Raw genomic sequence first — 23863 nt, forward strand, 5'->3', positions numbered from 1 at the left:
AATAATGGTCTTGGTTGATTTCCACAACTGCAAGGTCAGAATCTTACATGGAAGGTTATAGCAGTCAGCTCTAATGACCCAAATTTGACAGGCTATGCAAGCTGCAGCCCTTCCCAAGCTAAATCAATGTGAACAGCTCTCAACAGGAGTATAAGAGCTCTCAAGTGTGTTTTACACTGTCTGCCTAAAACTATCTGACCCAGGAAGGATACACCTCACTGATCATTGTTATCTGGAAGGGAGTCTGCATCCAAGGGAAACAGGCTTATAACTCAGAAGTTCTATCTGAAGGTAGCTTAGGAAAAAACACATTTTGCTTTTCAGTTATCATATTGGAGAATATCTACCATGAGAATGCCTAAATGCAAGAGCTTTGTATGTTATATTACATCCTTTAAGACTGCTAAAAATTTAACTAGCTGGAATCCAAAACATGTGACTCTAAATTGAGAAGCTGTTAAATTAAACATATAGGAACACACTCAAAGCTTTCATTTGGAATTCTATTGTGGCCATTCTATATTTGGAGCTTGAATGTCTCAAGAATTACCTCAGGTAACCCATTAAAAAAATCTATTGGGGGGTCAGTGGCTCTAGCAGGAAAAATAAAAATAAATCCTCTTTTTAAATCTGCAGCCTATATGAAAATGTAGAAGTAAACAAGGATTTTGAAGCACATTTCATCACAGCCAGTAGTTTACCTAATTAAGTTGGGGGTTCATTGTCATTTAGCATTGTTTCACTCTTAAATGGATATTCACAATGAACAGCCAGCTGTCAGAAAGTGACAGAGATGAATATTAATGCATGTTGGGGAAAAAAAAGTCCAAAAGCTTTGCTGTAGCATAACATTCTTACATATAAAAACATATTCCTTCATTTTGTGGGCTGAAAATTGACAAAATAATTCCCTTTTTACTGCTTTTTAACTAATATGTGGTAACCACCACAGCTCTAGTCAACATTAGGCAATGGTGGTGAATTCTGGGGGGAGGTTTACCACTATTTGATCATTCAGTTAATTGATCCTGATACGTGAACCCATATATGTAGGAGAAATCAAATCCTGATAGTCTGATAGAAGGGGTAACTGAAGACACACTTTTCCTGATAGAATCTGCATGCTCCAGGAGCAAGAACAAGGCAAAACTGCATTTAACAGCCTCTGGTCATGAGCTTACCAGCTTCAGAAGCTTCCCATTTACTTTTTCCCTGTGGTAGAACTTAGTTTTTCAGAAAATACACTGACAAGTCCCTTCTCCATTCAATTTCAAAACAATTAAAATTTGCATGCACCTTAAACAATAAAAATTATTGGTTATGACAGCACATAACAAGATTCTGGTAAACAGTTTCTTCTGAAGGTTTTTCTAATAATTTCTGGCAACTTCTTCAGTCCTGTCCCATATAATCTTCTGCAATATCAATACTATGCTGGACTGTTTATGAAACATTCCACATTTTTAGACAGAGCAATGCTGATTAGACTAATTTCTGCAATTAAATTTTCACCAGCCCAATATTAGTACATTATTTATAAGCTGTTTGCTGGTTTACAAGGTTTATCCATTAAACCAAATAAGTCTTTTCAGTGACTTTTGTTTTAATTGAGACCAGGACACTACTTAATATTCAACCGAAAAAAAAGGCTGTGGTAAAGGACAGTAACAAAATTGACTTTAAAAATTGGTTTAGCAATTGTGGAACTAGGAGCAAAAAGCGTAACAGCAACATAAAAATCACTGAGTAAAAAGTGGGGTTACTTTCTTGTTGGAAGGAAAAGCCTTACAGAATAAAAATGTTAGAGAAATATATGCATTTGTTTACACTCTCTGTCAAACAGATTTTCTATTAAACAAACCAAGTTTGAAGGTAACTTTTTTGAATACTTTATTAAAATCAGCATCCCTTCCATGAGTTTCTCCTAGAAATAAAAAGACTCAACACTAAACATTCTAAAAAACTATAAAAATTGTGTTAATGCATTTTTCTTACAAATTCTCCAATAGACCTAAAGTTGAATTCTCCCACCAGTACAACCCATGCATCATCTGTATGATAATGGTCAAATCAAAGAACAAAAAATAAATATAAATTTTATTATTTGCAACCTGATTATAAAATTATTTCTCCTTTCACTATATCATAGAGTTTTGTCTATCTAGCTGTTGCTATTTTATTCAAAGCAAATGTTCATTGCTTTCTTAAGAGTATGAAAAAAGTATGCCATTGAAATTCTCCCTATTTTGATGTGAAACAATGCTCACATCTAAAACACAGTATTTTTATCAGCAGAAAGGTTTTGTTCAATAATAAGTTCCCAAGTAGATTATGATGCAAAAGTAGGTTTTTTGTTTGGTTTGTTGGTTGGTTGTGGGGATTTTTCTGTTAACTACAAAATAATTAAGGGTATCTACTTACATTTTACTGAACCAAGTACAGACTAGTCCTGACTGTCATACCTTTGGATCCAATTTCTCCATAATCCCAGGCTTCCCCATTTCTATTCAAATTACAAGCCACAACTGAGAACTCATTATCTATTGAATCTTATGTGTAGGACCATTTAGTTTTTAATGAAACCAAACCAAAACAGCATAGCAGAAAAAGTTCCCTAGCTTAAAAACATACCTTCATTAAACCTCCTTTTTTAATTAAAAATATTATATTAATGTCAGGTCTAATGTAACTTGTTAGATCTAAAACCCTAAGTAAATACTTTGGTAAAAAGTTATTAAAATTATTCGTTACTACCTCATTAACTTCTGTGCTTGTCAAACATGTCCATTAGAGAATGTTAAAATTTAATCTTATGTCTACCTATTAAAAAGCAGAAAGAAAAGAGAGAAATGAAAGAACAACACATTATTACTAAAAGCCCGAAGCAATCAAGGCAGTGATAGTGATAGCAAATTTTACCACCTCAAGAACATTGAGGCATGTTATACAAAGAGTCAGATACTTTTGGGGACAGAAAGAGATGAGTAAAATAATATACTTCTAGAGTTATTAGAAATATTATTTCTCTAATACTAAGCAAAGAATGGATCTTATTATATTTTAATTTCTATATAACATGGAGCAAGATTGAGAAGTATTATTAAAGGGGATAAGCAAACCCTTAAACTGAGACTAATGAAGAATTGCCACCAAACACCATCGTTGATATGGAAGAAAAAAAATCTCAAAAATCATTCAAATTAGAAGAAATTAGAAGTGACATTATACTATGCTACCCCACTGGCACAAAAGAGACATCAAAATAAAAGAACACATTTCAGAATTAGAAAAACCCTGACACAAGGTTTCAAAGTCAGAAACTTTGCCTTCCTGTAATTTAGGAAAAAAGAAATCCTGTTTGTTGTTTTTATCATAATCCTGTAACATAAAAGATGTAAATTCTTTAGATTTTATTTCTTATATATAAATCTTTCTCATATGAAATGCAATGGAATAGGAATGCATATTGCATTCCTGTATTAAGAATATACTGCGTATGCTGCTGGTAATATCAGTTATTCTTTTTTTACCTTACAATACTCTAATTTCAAGCACACAAGTCATTAAGCACTGCAGCTTTCAGGCCAAAAACTTTTGCTTACAACTGTCACAAAACTTCAAAAGATTTCATATTTTTAGAAGTGTCTAGGAATATATGCCTGTTTTTTTGCATCAAAGAACCAGTTCACTGACATTCCTGCGTCTGGACAAGACTAAGCATTCATGAAAGAAGTGAAAGCTAGAAAGCTTATTTTCCTGATAATGGACACTATAATCTGAAATGGTTGATGGTTTTGAAGAGAAACTATCACTATTACCTGAAATTGTTCAATCCAGCAAAAAATCTCACCCTTAGTGGCAGCACAGAATTCAGATAGTGTGACAAGGAGGCTGGTCAGCATTCCAGCCCAAAGCAGAAATTTTGTATTTCAAAGTAAGCCTGAATATAAAGTCATAAATATTTTTTACTCATTTTGAACACAGATGCAGACATGTGCAAGCTATGTTGCAGAAATTAATCAATTATTTGAGTTCTAGCTGACAATGTAATTTCTTAAACTAAAATTTCTTCCTCATCTAACCTGAGTGCTACCATCCTTGCAGTAACACAGTAAGCAAAGCAAGTCCTTTCTCTAAATGAACTTCCATCCTCCTTTCTCCTTTTTCATTTCCCCTCCCTTTCTTTACTGCAAGAGATCATCATGTAAATAGAAGACTGAAATAAGCTATCTCTGCACAGAGTCAAGCATATGGCAAAAATTTCTGTTGTTAAAATCAGCAGATTGAAAATTAAGTGGTTAAACATTTTAAATCCCAATGTTTAACCCATTTGTAACAGGAAAATAATACCTTCATTCTTTCCTTGCATACAATATCAGAATGACCTACTGTTCGCATTTTTACAATTAAAGACACTTGGCAAAATACACTTGTTTCCTCCTAACTCATAAACAAGTTAGAAAACCTCCAGGCCTAACTCTGTATTTCCTAATTTTATAAACCTTTTTCAGTGTAATTTTAACATAAGAGGTGACAATAAATTTGCTTTACTGACTGTGCACGTGTCAAACAGATATAAAACACAAGCAATGAGGTGAGGATTCTGCAGGAGTAAGAAACAAAGGATGCAGATGGCATTGCAGTGAGAATTTTTGCTAGAGATGGAAGCATTTCCCAGACTGAAAGCTTTTGTTAATCACTGAATTGTGCCCCTGAGCACGGTGTTTTCATCCCCAGGCTCCCCTGGGACAGCAGCCGAGCATCAGCAGTGGCCCAAGCTCAGGGACAGCCCTGATGTATCTAATGGTCAAACACAAGGACAGCCCTGGTGTCACCAAGGGCCAAGCCCAGGGACAGTCCTGGTGTCACCAAGCACTGTCCAGCCCTGCCTGGGCTGGAGGGCAGCTTGGCTGGGAGCTCACCTGGCACCTGCCCTCTGCCCTGGGCATCACATCCTTGTTGGAGCAGTACATGGCCACAGCTGGGAACAGCTGCACTTCAGAGATCTCAGGTGCTCCTGGAGCAGCAAGGACCAAGCCTGGCTAAGCCTGGAATAAAGGTGTGGCTACAAAAAGTGACGGCAGCCAGTCAATACTGGTGTTTGGCAACATGAGTATCTTGGGCACTTGGAGACAGTCCCTGTGCCTTCTGCAAAACCCTCTGCAGAAAGAATTGTTCCACACTATTAAGTCTTTCTATTATACACTCTCTATTATTAGATATTGTTATTTTAAGTTCTTCTTTAGGTCTTACAACAAAACTGTATAAACAGACTTCACACTGATAGCATTTAATTGCTTTGCATCTGCATTGTTTAATGCACGAATGATTTGAGCAATTAAGAGCCAGAGGTGCTGCTTAGTTTCCATCCTTTTAGAACCCAGGAAAATCTAGTGAAATAAAGCAATGATTCTCAACTGGACTCATGCAGTCTGAAACCATCCAATATGTCTTCTGAAAAAGGAAAGCATGGTAAAACATGCCTATGATACTAGGGTTCAACAGGTATCACTTTTATACTTTTGGACTGTCAATATGACATTAATGCTTTTTCAAGCATATTTTAAAACAGCAAAGTAACAACAATTACTTTGTGGATGTCTATAGAACCAGAGCATTTACAGGCAATTCTTCCAAATGACAGATAACAACTGAGAAAGTTTATTTCATTCTTTAAATAATCAACTAAGCATTCAACCATTCAGTTAAGACAGCACCACTAATTTCCCCAAATAAACTTAGATAAGAATGTACAGTGTCCATTTATGTGTCTAGTGAAGAAGCATTTCTTTTGAGAAGTCAAATTGGTTTTGTCACTTTTTATCATCACATGGATCTATTTCTAACAACCAAAAAAATACTTTTACTTTCAGAATTACACACACACTCAAAATACAAATATAGATAAAACATAATGCTTTTTACAGGAGTAAGATAGTTCTGAATTTCTAAAAAACAGAGTTGAATTATGGTTCAAGATAAACAGAACAATGCTTATCATTCAGTCATTTTCACTGTATTACAACAGTATTATTATATAAATTATATATAATATGAAAAAAAATTTAGAAGCCAAATAAAATTAGTTACTCATATTCAGAATGAAGCATGATCTTTTAATGTTAATTCTAAGGAGACAAAGACCTTGAATTAGGGCATATTTCAGCACAATCCCATAGGCACTTAAAGTTACTGAAATGTGAGGGCAATTTTGCTAGATAAACATCTAAGACACTCTCAGGCACCACCCTCAAAACTGGTATCACTGAAGGCTTTTACTGGTCTTACCAGCTGACCTGAGCTGACAGGAAAAGGCAAACAGGAGTTCCTGCTAAAGAACCTGACAGTGACTGGTGTATAAATCAAAACACATCCATTGCAAAACTCTACAGTTTCGAAAACCCTGATTTTAAAAATGTACTTTAACTTCTAGTTTTCATATGCTTTCCTAAAGAAGAGGTGACATTTAGATGACATTCTGATAACTATTGGAATATTTTTTTATTACTTCAGCTTTTCCATCAAGTTTAAAACCTTTTGTTACAAATGCCAACCCCTTATACAAATTTCTTTAAATAGTGGCATCTTACATATACATTCTGGTTCCTAAATTTCACATATTTTGTTTATAAGTTATGAGGCATTTCTCACTGTTAATTAAAAAACAGATGCTAGGATAAACTTTGTGAATCTATATGATAGCTCCTTTTTTTTTAAATTAACTGTTTGATTTTTTCCTTCAGTAACCCAGACCTGAAATTAAATTGGAGAGGAATGGAGAAATGAGCAAGATCTACCTTTTCCACAGACACTGTGTCTCTGATGTAGAAACTATGAAGCCGTTAGAGCCACCATGCACCAAGCCTGGCTTCTTTCAGACAATGCACACTTGTGTAAGGAGATTCTCCTGGAGAAGGCTGCATCAGACCAAGTTACAGAAGTCTGTGTTGGCACAGGAGATAGAGTGGCAAGGAGAAAGCCATTATTATTACAAATAATAAATGGAATTTCTTACTTCCAAGAAATTCCATTTATTATTTGTAAATAAATAATAATTTATAAATATGTTATTTTTAAAAGAAAAATTTCTTTACTTCAACCAAGTTCAGAAAAGGCAATTGGCTGACAATCAAATATTGACTTGCAATTTGTAGGCAAACAACTGGGAGAAAGCAGGATGTGCATCAGCCTCTATAGAGAGCTGACCTGGCAGCCAGGGAAAACGAGCAGAAAAAGATTTCTGCATCTGTTGGTTACTGTAATTAGTAAAGAGCATTCTGTGAAATTTCCTAAGACACAAAATCAGAACTGGCTCATTTTATTCATATAAAATAAGAGAATTTCATGTGGACAATTTGATGACTACATTCAGCTTTCATTTGTTAGCAGATTTTTTAGGGTGGAAAATAAGCAGACTACAGATGGGGAAAACTGGAGCTGGCTCAGCAGGGTTAATTCTGGCATGATGCTGCATTACCAGTCAGCTGCAGTGCCTCAGCACCACACTCCAGGGACTGGGGTAATTGTGCATGGAGCTGGCAGGGAGTCAGGAGCTTTGTTAGCTCCTGATCAGCATTAACCATTCTAAATAAAGCTCAGCTCTACGCAGACAAATGTAGGTGACTCCACATGATCCTCATCAGTACCCTGGAGCTTTCTTCCATGTGGAGTATGCTATTTCCCCAATAACAGATAATGGAAAGTGACTTCTAGCAGGAGAAAGATTTTGTCCAGAGCTGTTCCGCTCCAGTTTCAGCCTTCCTGTAAAAAACTTCCCAAAAATGTACAGGGAAAGCAGCAAGTTAGTAGAAGAAGCCAGACCTTTGCATTGTCACAGATGCGCAAAAACCTGCAATAAAGTGAAAAACAGAATTTGCATTTGATGTGCATATTACTAGAGAGTGAAAATGTTTTATCATAATGAGATGAGTTTTAACCGTTACTGATAATTCTGTAAGGTTATAGTCCACACAAAGGAACACTTTCAGGGATTCGGAACCATTCTACAGAAATTAAGACAAACTAAAAAAACAATTTAGCAGAACAACATCCTGTGAGAAGGCAAACTGGTAAAAGCAAACATAAAAGGGGAACAAAATGAAGACCTAAATACAAAGGGAGACAAATTTAAGACTTTGGCACAACTAAACATAGCATCAAAATCCACCAGATTGCTGGAGAATTTACCAAAACACTTCTGGAATAAATCTGATAGGGACAATAAGGTAAGTAAATTAGTATCAGCAGGTAAAAGTCTACAGTACCTATCAGCTCCGAAGGAGACCTCTATAAGCTCTAAAAGGTCACCATATTGTTAAATTGTACAAGAAAGTTTGCAATATTTGCAGTGAAAAATACAGAGTCCATTTTGTGGTCTGAAGGTCTATATTTTTCTTATAAGATCAAGAGATTTCCAAAGTGAAGTGTGAGCATATCTTTTTCCATTATTATAGAGATACAGAAACTTTTGATGTTGGAGAAAATTGTGAGAAAATTTCTAGGAGCAGATTATAATTCAAGCCTTGCAATACCAAGTTTCTAAACCTTTAGATCAAAAAACGTTAACAGATCAGGCCGGAGACAAGGAAGAACAAGCAGGGTGAGAACAGGATTTTTTCCTTACATCTATTAATTATTTTATCTGAATTGACCAACATTGTGATCTTGCAGATATCAATCAGTATTGCAGTCTATTGATCTAATCCACCATCAGCTGAGTGCAATGGAAACAGCCTTTAATTAGAAATTTAAATATGTCTGCAAAACAGATTCTTATTTCTTTATTTCTTCGTTCATCTCATCTTGAATCATATAAAATCTTTTATCTTTACACAGAATCCAACAAAGACCTCACCCAATAGCAATACACAACAAAAACATTAAAAAAAAATTAAAAAAAGCATAAAACCCAAGGGCACCTAGAACAAACTGTGCTTACCACATCTATACAGGACACCAAATGATTCAAGGTTTCAGGGCAAGGCCTCTGAGCTGCACTGCTCTATTCAAGCCATTTCAGAGTACCTGGGGAAATGAGCTTCTTGAAGACTGTCAGCAGCACCACAATGCACTGTGAAAAAATTAAACCACATTTGCCACACCATTGAGTGTATGTGCATATATATAAATGATAGGAGTCCAATTCAACTGTTCAGCTCAAAAATGAAATTGTAGATAATTATTTTAAGTGTTGCTAGAAAGAAGTTATTGTTACACAGCTTCAACAATAGATTATTCTAAATCTATTCCAAAACCCATACAAAAATTGGAATCTCAGATTTTACTTAAGGTGCACTGACTTACCACAAGTGTTGAAAAATAAGAAACTTGCTACCTAGTCTAGTTAGTTGAAAAAAACAAGAAGATGAATTGTAGCACTAGTAAGAGTTCTTTTGTCATCTGATTTTCCACAAAGCATTTTTAATTTTATAGTAAAATATTGAAAACAAATTTGTTTAGAATGATGCCTCTGTGCTTCATAGGATTTTCAAGTACAATTCCCATTCTCAGCCATTTTGGTGATAGGAGCCATCTACTTGCTCCAGGCACACCTTTCTAGAATAAACAGAAACAGTAAAATAATTACAACTGGAAAACTCATTGAACTACTTAGTCCCTCAGAAATTCAATCTTATAAATAAAACTGAAAATTATTGACAGTGAAGAATTACTAAGACTGACTCAACATATTTCAGAAAAGAGAATTTTAGGCAAACTTCTTTTTTAGCAGAATCTTCTCACTCGATCTGGAATAAGAACAGATGCAATCCATTCATACTTCCAAGTTGATGTAAATGACCATACAATATTATCTCAGCAAAAAGGCACGTTACCTCCACATTAGTTACTGGCCAAAGAGGAAATGAGACCTAAAAAAGCTAAAGATTTAAATACATTCCCTTAACAGTCATAAGTGAAAGTCATAAAAGTGAAAGTCATAAAAGTAAAAGTCATGGTTAAAAAGATAGTCAAAAACAGGGAAATCTACTAAATTTGTAGCAAGTTTTTCAGCAAGTTTTACTCAATTTTTCAGAACTAAAAGGTAGGCAATATTTCTAGCTGGTAAGTCACTGCTGAGGTTACTTCTGCTGAGCAAAATTATTTTACCTGTAAGCCCATAATTTGCCTAATAGGAGTAAATGAAAACTAACTGGAATCACTCTAGTTAATTCTCTAGCCTTCACTGTGGAAATCCAAATCAGATTTGCTGCGGAAAAAAAAAAAAAAAAAGAGGAAAGGAGAATAAATATGACTATATTATATATTTGGAAACTCATGAGCAATGAAAACTGACTATTTTTTCTCTAAATTATCTGCTTCTCATATATCCTGATTCGTACCTTAATGCCAAAAATTAGTTCTTAATATTTCTATTCATGTGAAATCTATGGCAGATGTCTAACTATGTCTGCTGCTGTACTAAAGAACAATGCAGGCCTTAGAAGATGCAAAATTCAAAAATCCATACAGATGGCTAAAAATAATGTGGGTTGCTGTATCCACATGAACAATGGTATATAACATTATAATGGGACCAGAGAAATTCATAATCCTTTCATACTTGTGAGAGTGCTAAGGACACCTGGAACACTATTCAGCATCATTAATGCATTTATTCAGACCTGGAATATAGGCAGGTGCCAAAGGAAAGGCCAACAGTCAAATTCTCTGATATATTATGTGAATTCACCTAGCTGAGACACAGAAAATTCAAACCAGCTATCCTTTTAGTTATACCTAAAGAACTGTCAGTACTGAAAGGAAAATCCCACAATGCCATTGAAATACAAGTCAAGCAAGAAAATAAGCTATCAGACTTTTTCAGCATCTAAATCCTCTTTGTCTAAGAAGCAAATAAAAACTATTTTTGGCAGCCAACTTTATTTATGCAACTCACAGTTAAAAGACAACACCAGAAGCTACAGAAATTATATTCCTGCAACTGCAGTGAACAGATGCCTAAGCATCAAACAAACTGGGAATCGAACAGATGTTATTCTGATAAAGGTAGAGGAAAACCAGAAAAACATACCTAGAAAATATTTCAAATAGATTGCATTCCAATGGCCATTTGAAGTATATATTTATTCATCTATCTAGTATCCTCAAAAGTATTCTAAACCTTGTGAAGGTCAAAGGCAAGCTTTGTGGTTCAGGAGCAGTGTGCTGTGGATGTGGATGTCTGGCCAGGGCCCCAGCCCATTTCTCCCTTTCCAAACCAGCCAACGCAGCAATGCAAACTTCCTTTGCTCAGAGCACACTTTGTACATGAAATCAAAGCTTCTGTAAGTGTCCAGCTCCAGAGCACAGACACAAGTGCTTTGTGATTAAGCCTAAATGTATTGATTTCCTCATTCTATGAAGAATATCTATGGGAAATATTTCAGCTTATCTGGTACACAGGTTTAAAAGTCATCATTCATAAAGTTTAATTTTCGTCTTTCTCTTTTCCCCAGTGCTGCCTGCATTTCATGTCTTAACTAAAGAAATGCAAACACACAACAATGTATTCCATACTCATCTTCATCCCACTTACTTCATGAGGTTTAAAGTAACTATGAATGACTTATTATTCTACTCATCCATAACTGCAGTAAAATGACTGCAAATTAGTTTCTGCACTAAAACATCCCCACGTACACTTTGGTTTCCTCTGGGTTTGACATGCTTGTCTTTAGGAAGAAAGTAAATTCTTCTAAAACGAGGGATACAAGTTTTATCAGCTCAGCCTGATCAGCAATCAACCTAACACCTTTACAATCCCCTTGAAAAACAGAAAACCTCGTCTCTGTTATTTTAAAAAGACTGAGAAAAATAAAGTGTGCAGATCAACAACCGGTACTCAATAGTTTTACAGTTATCTACAAAATTAGATTAAGTAATGGCAAAGTTAACATCTAAATCAATACACCATTAAATACTCAGGAACTCTTCTCTCCAGATACCACAAGTGATAGAAACTTCTAGCTGAACATGGGGGTTATCAGAAAATGACAATTCGTTGATTAAAATGAGTTTTGTGCTGGCACCTCTGATCCAAGGAGGCCAAATCACAGCTGTGTTTCTGACACACACTTTGCCTCCCTCCTGCAGCACTAATGCTCTGCTCCAAGATCAGGGAATGCTGCCCCTTAAGCCCTCAGCTGCGGCCCCACTCTCAAAGTCAGAGAAGAGAATTTCAAAGCCATAAGACTGCCAAGGGTAACTTGAAGTTCTCAAGACTTCACAGAACTGCCCTGCTCAGTGCCAAGAAGCCTGGAAGAGCCTCTGCCAGCCAGCAGCTCCCAGAACAGCTGCTGGCAGGTAAGGCCCCACCTCCAAGGGGGGTGACCTTCCACACCACAGGCAAGGAGCTTAGAAAATATGAGAATACAGAATAGAGCTAGATGCAAATGTATCTTGATAAAGAAAAATGTCCTTAGAACTAGAAATCTGAAGTTGGAAGATGCTGCAGTACTCATTACAAAGTGAAAAGCACATACATCATGCAAAAATAACCAAGATGCTACACTTCTTGTTTGTTTGCTGTATGTCACATTCTAAGGTTTCTTAGCACAGCTGTCATTCCAGAGTATCCTTCATTCGATTAGTATGATTTACATTATATCTCATGTAATCACTCACAAATATGTTACATCAACAGAAAAGACTCCATGTTCCTAAATGAAAACCAGCAAAGTTTGGGCCATACCCTGGTTTGCTACACACTGCTACCATCAGGACTTGATAATCAGAGAGAAAACTGTAACTGATAGATCTATCCTGCTGTTCTTAAGCAGGCCTTTGTGAAAAGGCAGAACCACTGTAGGTATTGATCCATCCTTTCTCAAGCACCTGCAGAAGAGAAAATTATGAAATTTGATGATTGTAGGGGAAGATGTTTAACTGGGGAGAAAGGAGTTTTGGAATCAAGTGGCAGAGCTGACTTGTTCCTGCATTCTTTCACCTTAGAGGATTTCTTTGGTACATCCCAAGAAACCAAAGCTCAAATGATTTACTGAAATAACAAACTGATATAACAATTTCTAAACTTATATTTTATGTTTTCATAGACAAAGAAATGAGTGTGAGTTTACACCAGCTTTAAGTGATATCAGTCAAGTCCCAAGTAGCCTTCTAAAAATGTTCCACATAGAATCCTCTGTACAAGTCAGGTCCCTACAAACCCTCAGAAAGATTATCAAGAATTTCTATAGCATCAACTCAGTACCTTTCCATTACTTTTAAAAGGCAATAGTTAGAGAAATTTTAACATTAGAGTCTATTACAGTTATGTAAATTGTCCTTCCTTCAATTAAACATGTTAATTTCCCAGGGGACTCAACACCATTTTCTTCAGTTGTCACATATGCCATCATCACACAGTAGCCTTAAAAAGAATTAATCAGGTATCTGATCTTACAGACCCTGCCTACAGTAAACCTCATGTAACCCAACTCCCCGGAATTCAAAGACATTCTCAAATGAGGAAGTTTCTCAGATCCCCACATTTAAGAGCACAACTTTGGTGTTCCATAGTCACAATAAATGCCAGAAAACTCTCTTGCAACTGGATGGCAGAATTAGAAATCTCAACACAAAAGGCATTTAGCTCATAAGCTATTATTAGACTTTTACGCAGCCTTCTTCCTCTGTTTAATGTTCAGTTTGTCTGAAAACGGTTAAATTTGCCTGAAAATTAGATGACAATAGAAGTACAAGTATATAGTCAATAACAAGTTATTAATAGACTGCTAGGTGCGTGTGAAATCTAAAAAGTTTGTTTTGGTTAGCCATTACAGAAATTTGTGCACTAATTTGATTTTGGTAAAGGTATTTAACAATTCGCCTAATTTCTTCAGCAGAAGAAATCATACGTCACCTTTAAAGCAAAGACAAAAATAAAATTTGCATGTTTTTTTTTTGCTGAATTGAATGCACAAGTCATTAAGGCTGAATAAGAAACCTAAGAATTGTCATGTGGTTCTTTGTGATAGTTACTGTCCTTATGGACAAACAGAGCTAATACATTTTTCAAAGGGAGATCACAGGAATTAATCAAGTCTGGAAAATTATGCAATTTGTCCATTTATTTTCTTTAGCCACATGATTTCATTAATAGCTGATGCCCAGAAGAATTCAACTGTCTCACTGATGTTGGTTTTTTAAAGGATTGTCCTTGTCACAAGATTACCTTCAGACTCTTCCTGTTTGTCTCTGTACAAAAGCAAACAAGTAGTCCATCCCACATTATTCAAATCTTTCCACATCTACTAATCTTTCTGAGGGTGCTATCTATTTCTGCCTTCTCTATCTTGTAAATAAAGTTACCTCAAGATGATTTCAGAGAACCAAGTATTATTTGCTCATAGAAGAGAACAACATTCTAGAACAGCTTCTGTTCTCTTGTGACATTATCTGCACATCTTTATATGGCATGCTGAACACACAGGCTCACTGAAGATTATATCACGTATACCCATCAAAATTTATGGATATTCCTTCCAAAGAATCAGAGTCTATTTATTTATTAAGAATAGGCATGGTTGAAGTTGACTGAAGTTATTCCTCCTCTTGTACACTTGTCATCAACAAGCTTCAGCTTTATTAGATCCAGCACAAAGAACCAGATAAGGGCTACCTAGGCTGAAAGGCAGGCTTGTTGGAAAGGAAAGGAACCATATCTTGTTACTTTCTATACAGCTATTGTTCCTACAGCTACCCCAAAGTCTTCTCAAACTGACAATACAGTTGCTGTTGGAACTAATACATGAAGTACAACAAAGTTCTCAAAATCATTAACATTCAGTGACCTTATCTCAGTAAAACAACCCTACTTTCACTGTCAATTTAAATTCTGTTCTTACCTTATTCAAGAGCACCGTGTTCACAAACACCTTTTGCTACTGAAGTCTTTGAAAAACTGGTCATTGATATATTGCCCTGTTTCCAGTGGGAAAGAACATTATGAAACTAAATTAATCTGTAAACTGCTAGACTGAATATTTGCCAGATATAAAAATAGCCCAAGTGGTTGATTTTTCTCTTTACTAAGAAGGCTTTTTTCATTAGAATTTAAATATATCCTGATAGGATCACTGATGTGTAATTCAGAATCTGGCATTTCAATACTATGCTTCCTTATAAAGTGCTTCTCACTCAGCATTCTTTATATGTATTCTTTATATGTATTCACAAATTAACCTTTCAAACACCCAGGATTAACTGAATTTATAGAGGAGAAATGTAAGTAAGAAGGTTCTATGAGTTTTCACCCAGTGTGACTCAGCAAGGCAGTGAGGATTGCAAGCACCAAATCCTGATATTCCCATTCCTAGTCATTACGCATCAATTCCAGACCTTTCTTATAGAATTTACAGCTAGTTTTTCAGGGTTTACATCAGAATATAATACTAAAAATATATAATAATTTTTACAGCCTGTATTATTGTAAAGCAAACCAAGGTCAACTTGAAAAATAATATAGGGCAGTGATATGTATTGCTGAACTCAAACAGGCTCCATATGTAGCACACAGACCAGCTTTTGAGTGCCTGAGTGCTTCTTTGCAAGAGATTACACTCAGCCAATGGAAAAATTAAAGAGTTTTCTGATCAAACAAACAATACTTCCTCAATGTTTATTTTGATGTGCCTTTCTGTTGTTATGAAATTGTTGGAGAATTACAATTGAATCAGAGTTTAAGATCTCTTTTCTAATAATACAATTAAAATGTATTTTTTATGAATTCATATTGACAAATGAAAATTTTCACTCCAGAGAGCATTTATTTTGGGAGTTACTTTATTCCAGTAACATATAAATTGGAAAAACTCTACAGAAACAAAAAGCTGAATAAAACTACTTTTCTTTTCCTTAAAAACCAACTCAAGGCTTTCAGTAAACAGTGCTCTACAGTATCAAATGCACATAATAAACAGCTTTTACCTTCAGATTTTGACTTAAATGCCACTAAGAAATTTCAATGCAATTAGCACTACTTTTGCTAAAAAAAACGTGCTTTCAACTGATGTGGGTGCACCGGGAATTTGGATCCTTTCACTTGGGGATCTTCATACCACTAGGGAGAGCTGAGCTCAGCTTACCACATCAACTGAAAGTATACATTAAAAAAATTAATATTTTTGAAGCTTTCCCTCTAGTGCAGTTGTCAAGAGAACAGGTAATCTCTTACATAAAAAAGCATACCTAAAAGTGGGATTTAGCATTGGACAAAACCCCTTTTTAGATTAACCAACAAACAACAGGAATACCATTAACTGATTTCTTCAGTTCAGAAAGAGCATTAGAAAAAGAAAAATATTCACTCTATGCACATGGAGGGAAGAGTGGAATAATTCAATTTTTAAAGGAAAAAATACAACAGGGGAATGCAATTAAATAGAAAGACAGAAAATGAAAACTAGCAAAATTATTTTTTTCTACACCATTAAGATCTGGGATTAACTAGAACACAAATGTAACACAAAATATCAAAGAGTTTGATATTTAACAAGAGAAGAATGAGCTCTGAGAGCACCAAAAGCAACTGCAAAACCAAAAACCAATCAACCTATGTTTGTGGTCAAGTGGTTACTGTTTTCAGCAGACCCATATTTGCCTATTAAAACAGAATTTTAATTTTAATTAATCATTGTCTAGAATTTCTAGATTCATGACCCTGTGATCAAGTGAGGTCCTGCTAAATGCCACTTCTGAAATTACTGATCTCAAATAAATACTTCTCAGAAGAGCAATATGTACAAGACTCTGAGAGCCCTCAAAAGGAAGGGAGCAATCCTACCTCCTGTAACACTAAATCAAGGCAACTTAACTTCTACTGGGAATTTGCTCCACTGAAGATGAGTTCCAGAGCCACACAATATACACATAACAACATCAAGTTATATTATTTCAAAGGAAAGTAAAACAATGACAGTTTTTAAGCAGATAGGATTGATTCTCTTAGATCAAAGACCATAACTGCAATAAAATACAACATATGAAAAGCTGAAGCATCTTAGCATAGCATATCTTCTATTATTCAATTACTTTACACTTCATAGAGCTTTTTGTAATTTTTAGTCATAACAAATTATTGTATTGAAAGTAAACACATAAAACTTAAATTTATATGACAAAATTTTTCAGAACCAAATAGTTTGCACTATATGTAATGACCTCACTAGCCTTTAAAAAGGACTATTTTCAACACATTCAAAGAGAGCATTTTGAGGTACTGGAAAAGATGATACAAAGATTCCAAAGGTCAATGTGTAGATGATACCTAAATAATAACCTCTTATATGACTGAGACAGTTTGGGTTATTACATTATTCCAGTTTTATTCTACAGATATTTACAAAAAATTTGTTTAGATCCCATGGCAAAAATCACTACACAGTTCTTTACTGACTGCTTAGGAAACTGCTGAGTAGTCTCTTTACTCACATATTTTCACATTATATGCCTCAAGGTAAGATGCTAATTTGAAAAACTTAAAATTCTGACTGGAAATACATTTCTACTACACTTAGAGAAACCAGATGTTATAACAGGTAAAATAAATTGAGTGGAGAACCTACTTTTTACATTCATTTATTATGTGCTGTTTGAAACCACACCTTGCCACATTGCAGAACTGCACCAGCTCCACTGCAGCCCTGGAGATTAGAGTTCACAATGGACATGAACAACACTGCACTTGCAGGCCACAAGAACTCACAGGAAAGAAATTACACCCATAAGTTCCATTGGCACACAATTGTTAATTGAAAAAACCTCAACAATGACTGTGAAATGTGAATATAGTAATTTGTGACTAAAGGAGACGTAAACTAAATGTCCTGAAATTCATTTCTCAGATCTAACATTACATTGCCATCTTAGGAGTCTTGCTATCATGGCAGGAGGTTTGTCAGCATCCGGGTACAGTCTAAACTTGATGTAAAACAGACATATATAACAACAAGGAAATAATTCAGATGTCCAGCAAAGGGGAGGGAGGAACAGGACAAGAGTGACAGGAAAATGCAAAAAAAATACAGGGGTGTGCATATACAGAATGGTTTAGACTGGAAGGAGCCTGAGGGAGTTGTCTGCTCTAAGCCATGCTCAGGTCAAGGTGCTTGGGGTTTTGGCCACTCAAGCCCAGAATCTCCAAGGACAAAGGTCCTACAACTGTTCTAAATGCCTGTTCCAGCGTTTGGCCACCATCATTACAAGGAATTTTTTCCTTAGATTTAAGTAGAATTTTCCCTACAGTAAATGTGTGTCCCCTCTCGTCCTTTCACTGATCACATCTGGGAAAAATCTTGTTCCTGTTCTCTATGACCACCCATTAGGTGGCTGAGAAGGGCACTTGGATCCCCCTTTGTTGCCTCCAAGAAAAACAAACCAAGCTCTCACAGCTTCTTCTCATGCATAGTATATTCATCAATGCAAATATTTAAATTCTGCATCTTAAAGTACTGCAAGAGTGAGAAGAGCTAGTCAGCATGAAACAACATGGTATCTCAAAATTCAGGCTAAAGGACATCCAGATGAAAGAGGAAAATTCAAGGGCATCTGCTAGCTCTACATGTTATTGTTATTAAAAGCAAAAGAGCAAACACATCACAAAACATTTGAATCACAATAACCACATGATCTAAGTATATACTCTTCATTAATGAGTACAGAATGGAAAAACAGCATTTTTAGTATATTAGAGAATTCATTATGAATTTTAGGATTAGAGACCTTTCAGAAGGGATATCAGTGCTTAACAGAAAACAGGATCATGTGAGGAATTAATCAGGATACTGACACCAAGGTGATTTAGCAGTTAGATTAAAAGATGTCCTTTTACACAGCACTGCCCTGTGCAACCTGAAATAACCTGGCCAATGAAATTCATACCACTCACGCTGAAGTATTAGACTGAGCCAAGAAACAACAATCCTTCCTGCAGCAGTTTGCTAAGCTTGAATTTCTGCATTCAGCACTAAACACATTACTAGAAATCTATTGAGATTAAAAAAATACTAAGAAAAAAGAACTCCAGAAAAAAATACAAAAGCAGGAGTCAAAGGGCAAAAAAACCTGAAATCACTGCACTGAAGTCTACAAACATTCAAATACTGTGATCAAAGACAAGAGTAAATTCATCTGGCATTCAAAGATACATAACAAAAGGGAGGGAATGAAGAAGAAAAATCAGGCAGAAATTCAGGAGGGGAAATAAAAAATAACTTCAAAAATTATAAAAATAATTATAAGAACAAAATTTAAAATACAATCTATTGCCCAGTTTTTATTATATCGGTTCCTTCCTTGATTTTTTAAACTCAGGCTGCATCCTTCTAGAATTCCATTTTAAATAAAATGTCCACAATTAAGTCTAAAAACTGTTTTCTGTTCTAGGTGTGGAAATACAACCAATAGAGATCTCTTTGCTATTAAAAGAATAACTTGAACACTAATTCAAAAATGCACTGCATCAGTGGCTACCACATCACATTCAGAAGAGGAACATTCAGTCATCACTAATCAGACTGGATAGAAGAGAACTGCTACAAAGTCAGAGTGCTACTTCAGTATGCTTGGACTCTATTTGTTTTCTAGTTTTGATTACTGACAATCTATAAAATAACTAGAAATATATGAAAAAAGCAGCAAAATAAAAGAATTACAGAAAATTATCAACCAAAAGAGAGAAGAAAAAAAATAAATTAAAAAAAACAGGACAAGCAACTGAAATAAAGCATGTAGGACAGTATTTGAAAATACATTAATAATTTAATATTTCTTCATGTGATAGCCTTTTAAGAAATTAGCACTAGCATGGGATCAAATAAACATCATGCCATTCAATACAATTAGCTAAGTTCCAATTCTGTATTTTTAAGCAAATTACCAAGTTGATCCATTAAGGTTTTTCATTTCCTAACTACTTACTTTGTACCTTACATCTCTAGAATTATTTCATGAGGCACTAACACAAATTAATTTTTATATACAACTTTCCTGGTCAAGAAAAACTATTTTATTGGACTCTACAATCCAATTCTACAAAAAAGGCAGTTGAATTCACATAAGTTTTGTACAATTTCCTTGGGAGTACAAGATATTTTTTTTCTGAGACCAAAGTTTGAGATACTTCAACACAGTAATTCTATGTCTGACTTACAGATAAGAAGTATTGTAAAGAGCAGTAAAAAAAAATTCAGAACCATGAAAATAAATGGAGGTAAATTAGAGCAATGCTCCAGAAAGAAGGAGCAGGCAATCCATGACCAAAAAAATAGCCTGAAGTTTGCAAACCAAAGTATCTTCAAACCATAAATAATGTGAGATATATACAAATGCATAATTCATGGAATGGATGTACTAGAAGGACCTGTAATTTCTGTTGTTAAATAAATAATGAGTTACTAAAGCAATTATAACATGAAATCATGCAATTGGCTTGCCCCAGTAAAAAAACATGGTGATAGGAAAGTTCTGGACTTCTAGAAGTATCTCATGTGTACATGATGTCAGTTTTATTCTTTTCCCATGCCAGCACCAGCATCCACAGATGCATCAAAATCAGTTATGGTAAAATCTTCAGGGGTAAAACTGATGTTCAATCTCCAAGTTTGACTCTCAGCAATCTTTCTGCATTATCAACTTCACCATGCCCAGCTGACTCACAGGCACATTGAGAACATTTTGTCTTCATTCTGAAATCTCAACACATCTGAGCAGAATCATTGAAATGTTGCCTTCACTACAAGAAGCAACATGAGAGTAATTCTATCTTTTTAGGGAACGGGGAGTCCCCAGGGAAATCCAGCTCCACCATAAATTCCAAAAATCCAAATTTACTTTCCAAAATCTGAGTATTTAAATACAGTAATTCCTATCCTTTCGTCCCTTCCTGTAATTTCCCACTATGAGTCCAACTGTTCAGTAATAACATATCTAGATACATCTCAGTAATACCCTGATTCAGCCAATAGTTTTCTCATAACCTGTAATGGTACATGAAAAAAATCCTTACAGTTGTTTTTAAATCATTATGGTAATTCACTGTCACTGGATTAGAAAACATTACCTTTCGTTGTAGCAGTTTAAGCCATTAGGCATCTGTTAAGCTCTGAGGTATCTGAATGACAAGCAACGCATTTGTACAATGTTTATTTATTCCCTATTTTGATAAAGTGAGCAAAACCTCAAAGATGGGTGTAGTGTGCTTATATCACACCTCTAAAAAACCCTGCCTGGTCTCCAGTCGAAGTTTCGTTTCAAAACCCTATTAACTTTCCAGAACTACCTGGTATCCACACTTTAACTGCCGATGTGATAGCAGAAGTGGCACTCATTTCTTTAGCAGTATTCCTTGCAGGGGTCATTAGTCACTATTTTATAAAAAGAAACAAAATGTATAACACCATAAGGCTCCTGTTATTAGTTGATAGAATGCATAACTGCTATGAAAACATTAGCTATGTCTTTTATTAGGAAAACAATTAAACCCAGATCCCCAGGCACAACACTTCACAGGAGGTGTGATGGCAGCAAGTGTTACATTTTACTAGGTCTTCAGAAGGGTCATTAATCTTTCAGTCATCGATCTCAGACACTAAAGTCTAATAGCAACGTGCAGAAGCAAACACACAGTGCTCTCTTTCTCTCTTTGTAGAGATAGAAACATAGTAAACTCCTAAGACAAGATCTAAAATAGCCAAAGAGAAATCTATTTAATCCACTTTCATCTCTCCGATTTTACAGAATCTCATTAGTGTAAATATCTTCATTTTCATTGTTACATTGAACCAGCTGAGGCATTCCAAGGCAAGCAGAGAACTCTGTGAATAGCACTCCTACTTTACAATGACTCTTACACTCGACTACACATTAAGTCTTCAGTAAACGTATTATCCCTTTCATCTATTCAGCAGTAGAGTTCAGACACTACACGACAAAAGAATGAGAAATTAAAGACTAAAAAGCTGACTAAAATTACTTGAAGTCGTTTACTTCTGTGTCAAACGCACTTATAAGCGAGAGCACTGAAAAAGCAATGGTCGTCAATTCACACCACTGTGACACAAAGTACCCCGGCATATGCACATGCAGGAAACAAACCTCTGTGTATCTGCACCTGCTTTTCCTTACCTGGAGATAGACAAAACTGAGTGTTTGTGAATTTCTTAACGTGACAACAAAGACCCTTAGTGCTAGAGAAAAGAGAGGGGAAAAAAATACTATTTCACGTTACAATAATGTAATTCAAATGCGTTATTACATTAGGTCCCGATATGACCAAGCACAATACAAAGATATTGTTACTGCTTCTCTGCATTTTAGATCATGATCCCTACTCTGAGCGTTCCGATCTTTCAGAATTCAAAATCAATTCAAAAGGCACCCGAAACGTGGGAGCGAGCACTCCTAGCCTATGAAAATGACCACTGAATACACGATTTAAGGATTAGTATTCAATGCAATGGAGCATCCGCTTCCAAGGGCCATCCTTGTCACCTTCCAGTAAGTCAGTGTTAAATAACCTGCGGGTCTGGGCGGCGGGGGATGCTGAAGTACTGGCATTAACCCGGGAGGCACCGGCTGAGCGCAGCCCCATCCTCCCTCACCCCGGCCGAGCCCGCAGCCCGAAGCCGCTCCTCTGACGCTCGCAGCCCGCAGGGCTGGCAGCCCCTCGGGCAGAGCCGGGGCCACCGCAGCCCCGGGTGCCCGCGGGGATCGGGATCGGAGCCGGCGGAGGAGCGGCCGCACGGGGCGGGGGAGACGCGACAGCGCCCGCCAGGGACCGGGACCGGCCGGGGCGGCGCAGGACAGCGGGAAGGGCGGCATGCGGAGCGGGGCAGGGCGGGCAGAGCCGCCCGCAGACGGGGCAGGGGCCAGGCGGGAGGAGAACATTCGCTCTGTCCCCGCAGAGCGCGGGGACATCCAAGGGCAGGGACGGGCACAAGGACGCGCGGCGGGCGGGCGGCGCTGAGGCGCATCCCTTACCTGGCAGGAGTCGCCGGTGACCCCCGGGGGGCAGGTGCAGCTGTAGCCGGCCGGGGGCTGGGGCAGGATCAGCTGGAGGCGGCGGGGCGGAGGCAGCGGCGAGCAGGTGCCGTTGTTGCGGCAGGGCTGGCTGAGGCAGGGGTCCCGGCCGGGGGGCGCGGCGCTGGCCGGCGCGGGAAGGCAGGCGCGGCGCTGGGCCAGGGCGAGCAGCAGCAGCAGCAGGAGCGGGGCGGCTCGGGGCATGGCGGCGGGGCGTGCGGGTGCGGGCGCCGCTCCGCTGCTGGCGCCGGCAGGGAGGGAAGGAAGGAGGGATGGAGGGATGGAGGGATGGAGGCAGCGGCCGCCCTGCTGCTCCCGGCCCGCGTTCCCCGGGCAACGGGCGGGCGGGGCCGGGCCGGGGCGGAGCCGCTGCCGCCTCGCCGCGCTACCGCCAGGGGGCGCCGCCCGCCCGCAGCGCGCGGGCCCTCCGGGACGGGCTGAGGGCCGCGGGCGCGGCCGGGCCCGGACCGGGACCGGGACCGGGACCGCACCGACCCGCCGGGCCCGGCTGAGCCCGGGCTCCGCACCAGCCCCATCTCCCGGGCAGGGCGGCGGCGCCCCGGCCCGCTGGCGCACAGCGGGAGCAGCGCGTTGCTGAAGTGCCCGATGCGGAGGAGCCCGGCCGGACCGAGCGCTGCCCTGCCTGAGGCACAGCCGGGAAGGGACGCTCCGTGAGATCAGCTCACCGTTTGTTGCTTATTTACTGTTTCACAAGTGTAATTCGCTGATGATTAAAGTTCTATTGAGACCGAAGCAGGGTCAGATGAAAAGCATAAACATTAATCCTGTGCAAAGAACCTGTGTGTTTTCTCAAGTGAGGTTATCTACTCCTGATTTTTAAAAATCG

The 23863-nt window shown here is 37.6% G+C and overlaps 1 protein-coding gene across 1 annotated transcript in view; it reads right to left on the minus strand.

The window, feature by feature from the left end:
• Positions 1-23362, minus strand: part of DNER (delta/notch like EGF repeat containing) — a 113552-nt gene extending 90190 nt beyond the window's left edge. The window contains exon 1 of the mRNA XM_056498954.1: positions 22978-23362. Within this exon, the coding sequence (XP_056354929.1) occupies positions 22978-23220 (243 nt within the window). The 5' untranslated portion in view covers positions 23221-23362. The remainder of the gene's footprint in view (positions 1-22977) is intronic.
• Positions 23363-23863: the final 501 nt, after the last annotated feature.

This window comes from Oenanthe melanoleuca, chromosome 9 (genome assembly GCF_029582105.1).
Source record: "Oenanthe melanoleuca isolate GR-GAL-2019-014 chromosome 9, OMel1.0, whole genome shotgun sequence".
In the NCBI taxonomy this organism is placed as follows: domain Eukaryota; kingdom Metazoa; phylum Chordata; class Aves; order Passeriformes; family Muscicapidae; genus Oenanthe; species Oenanthe melanoleuca.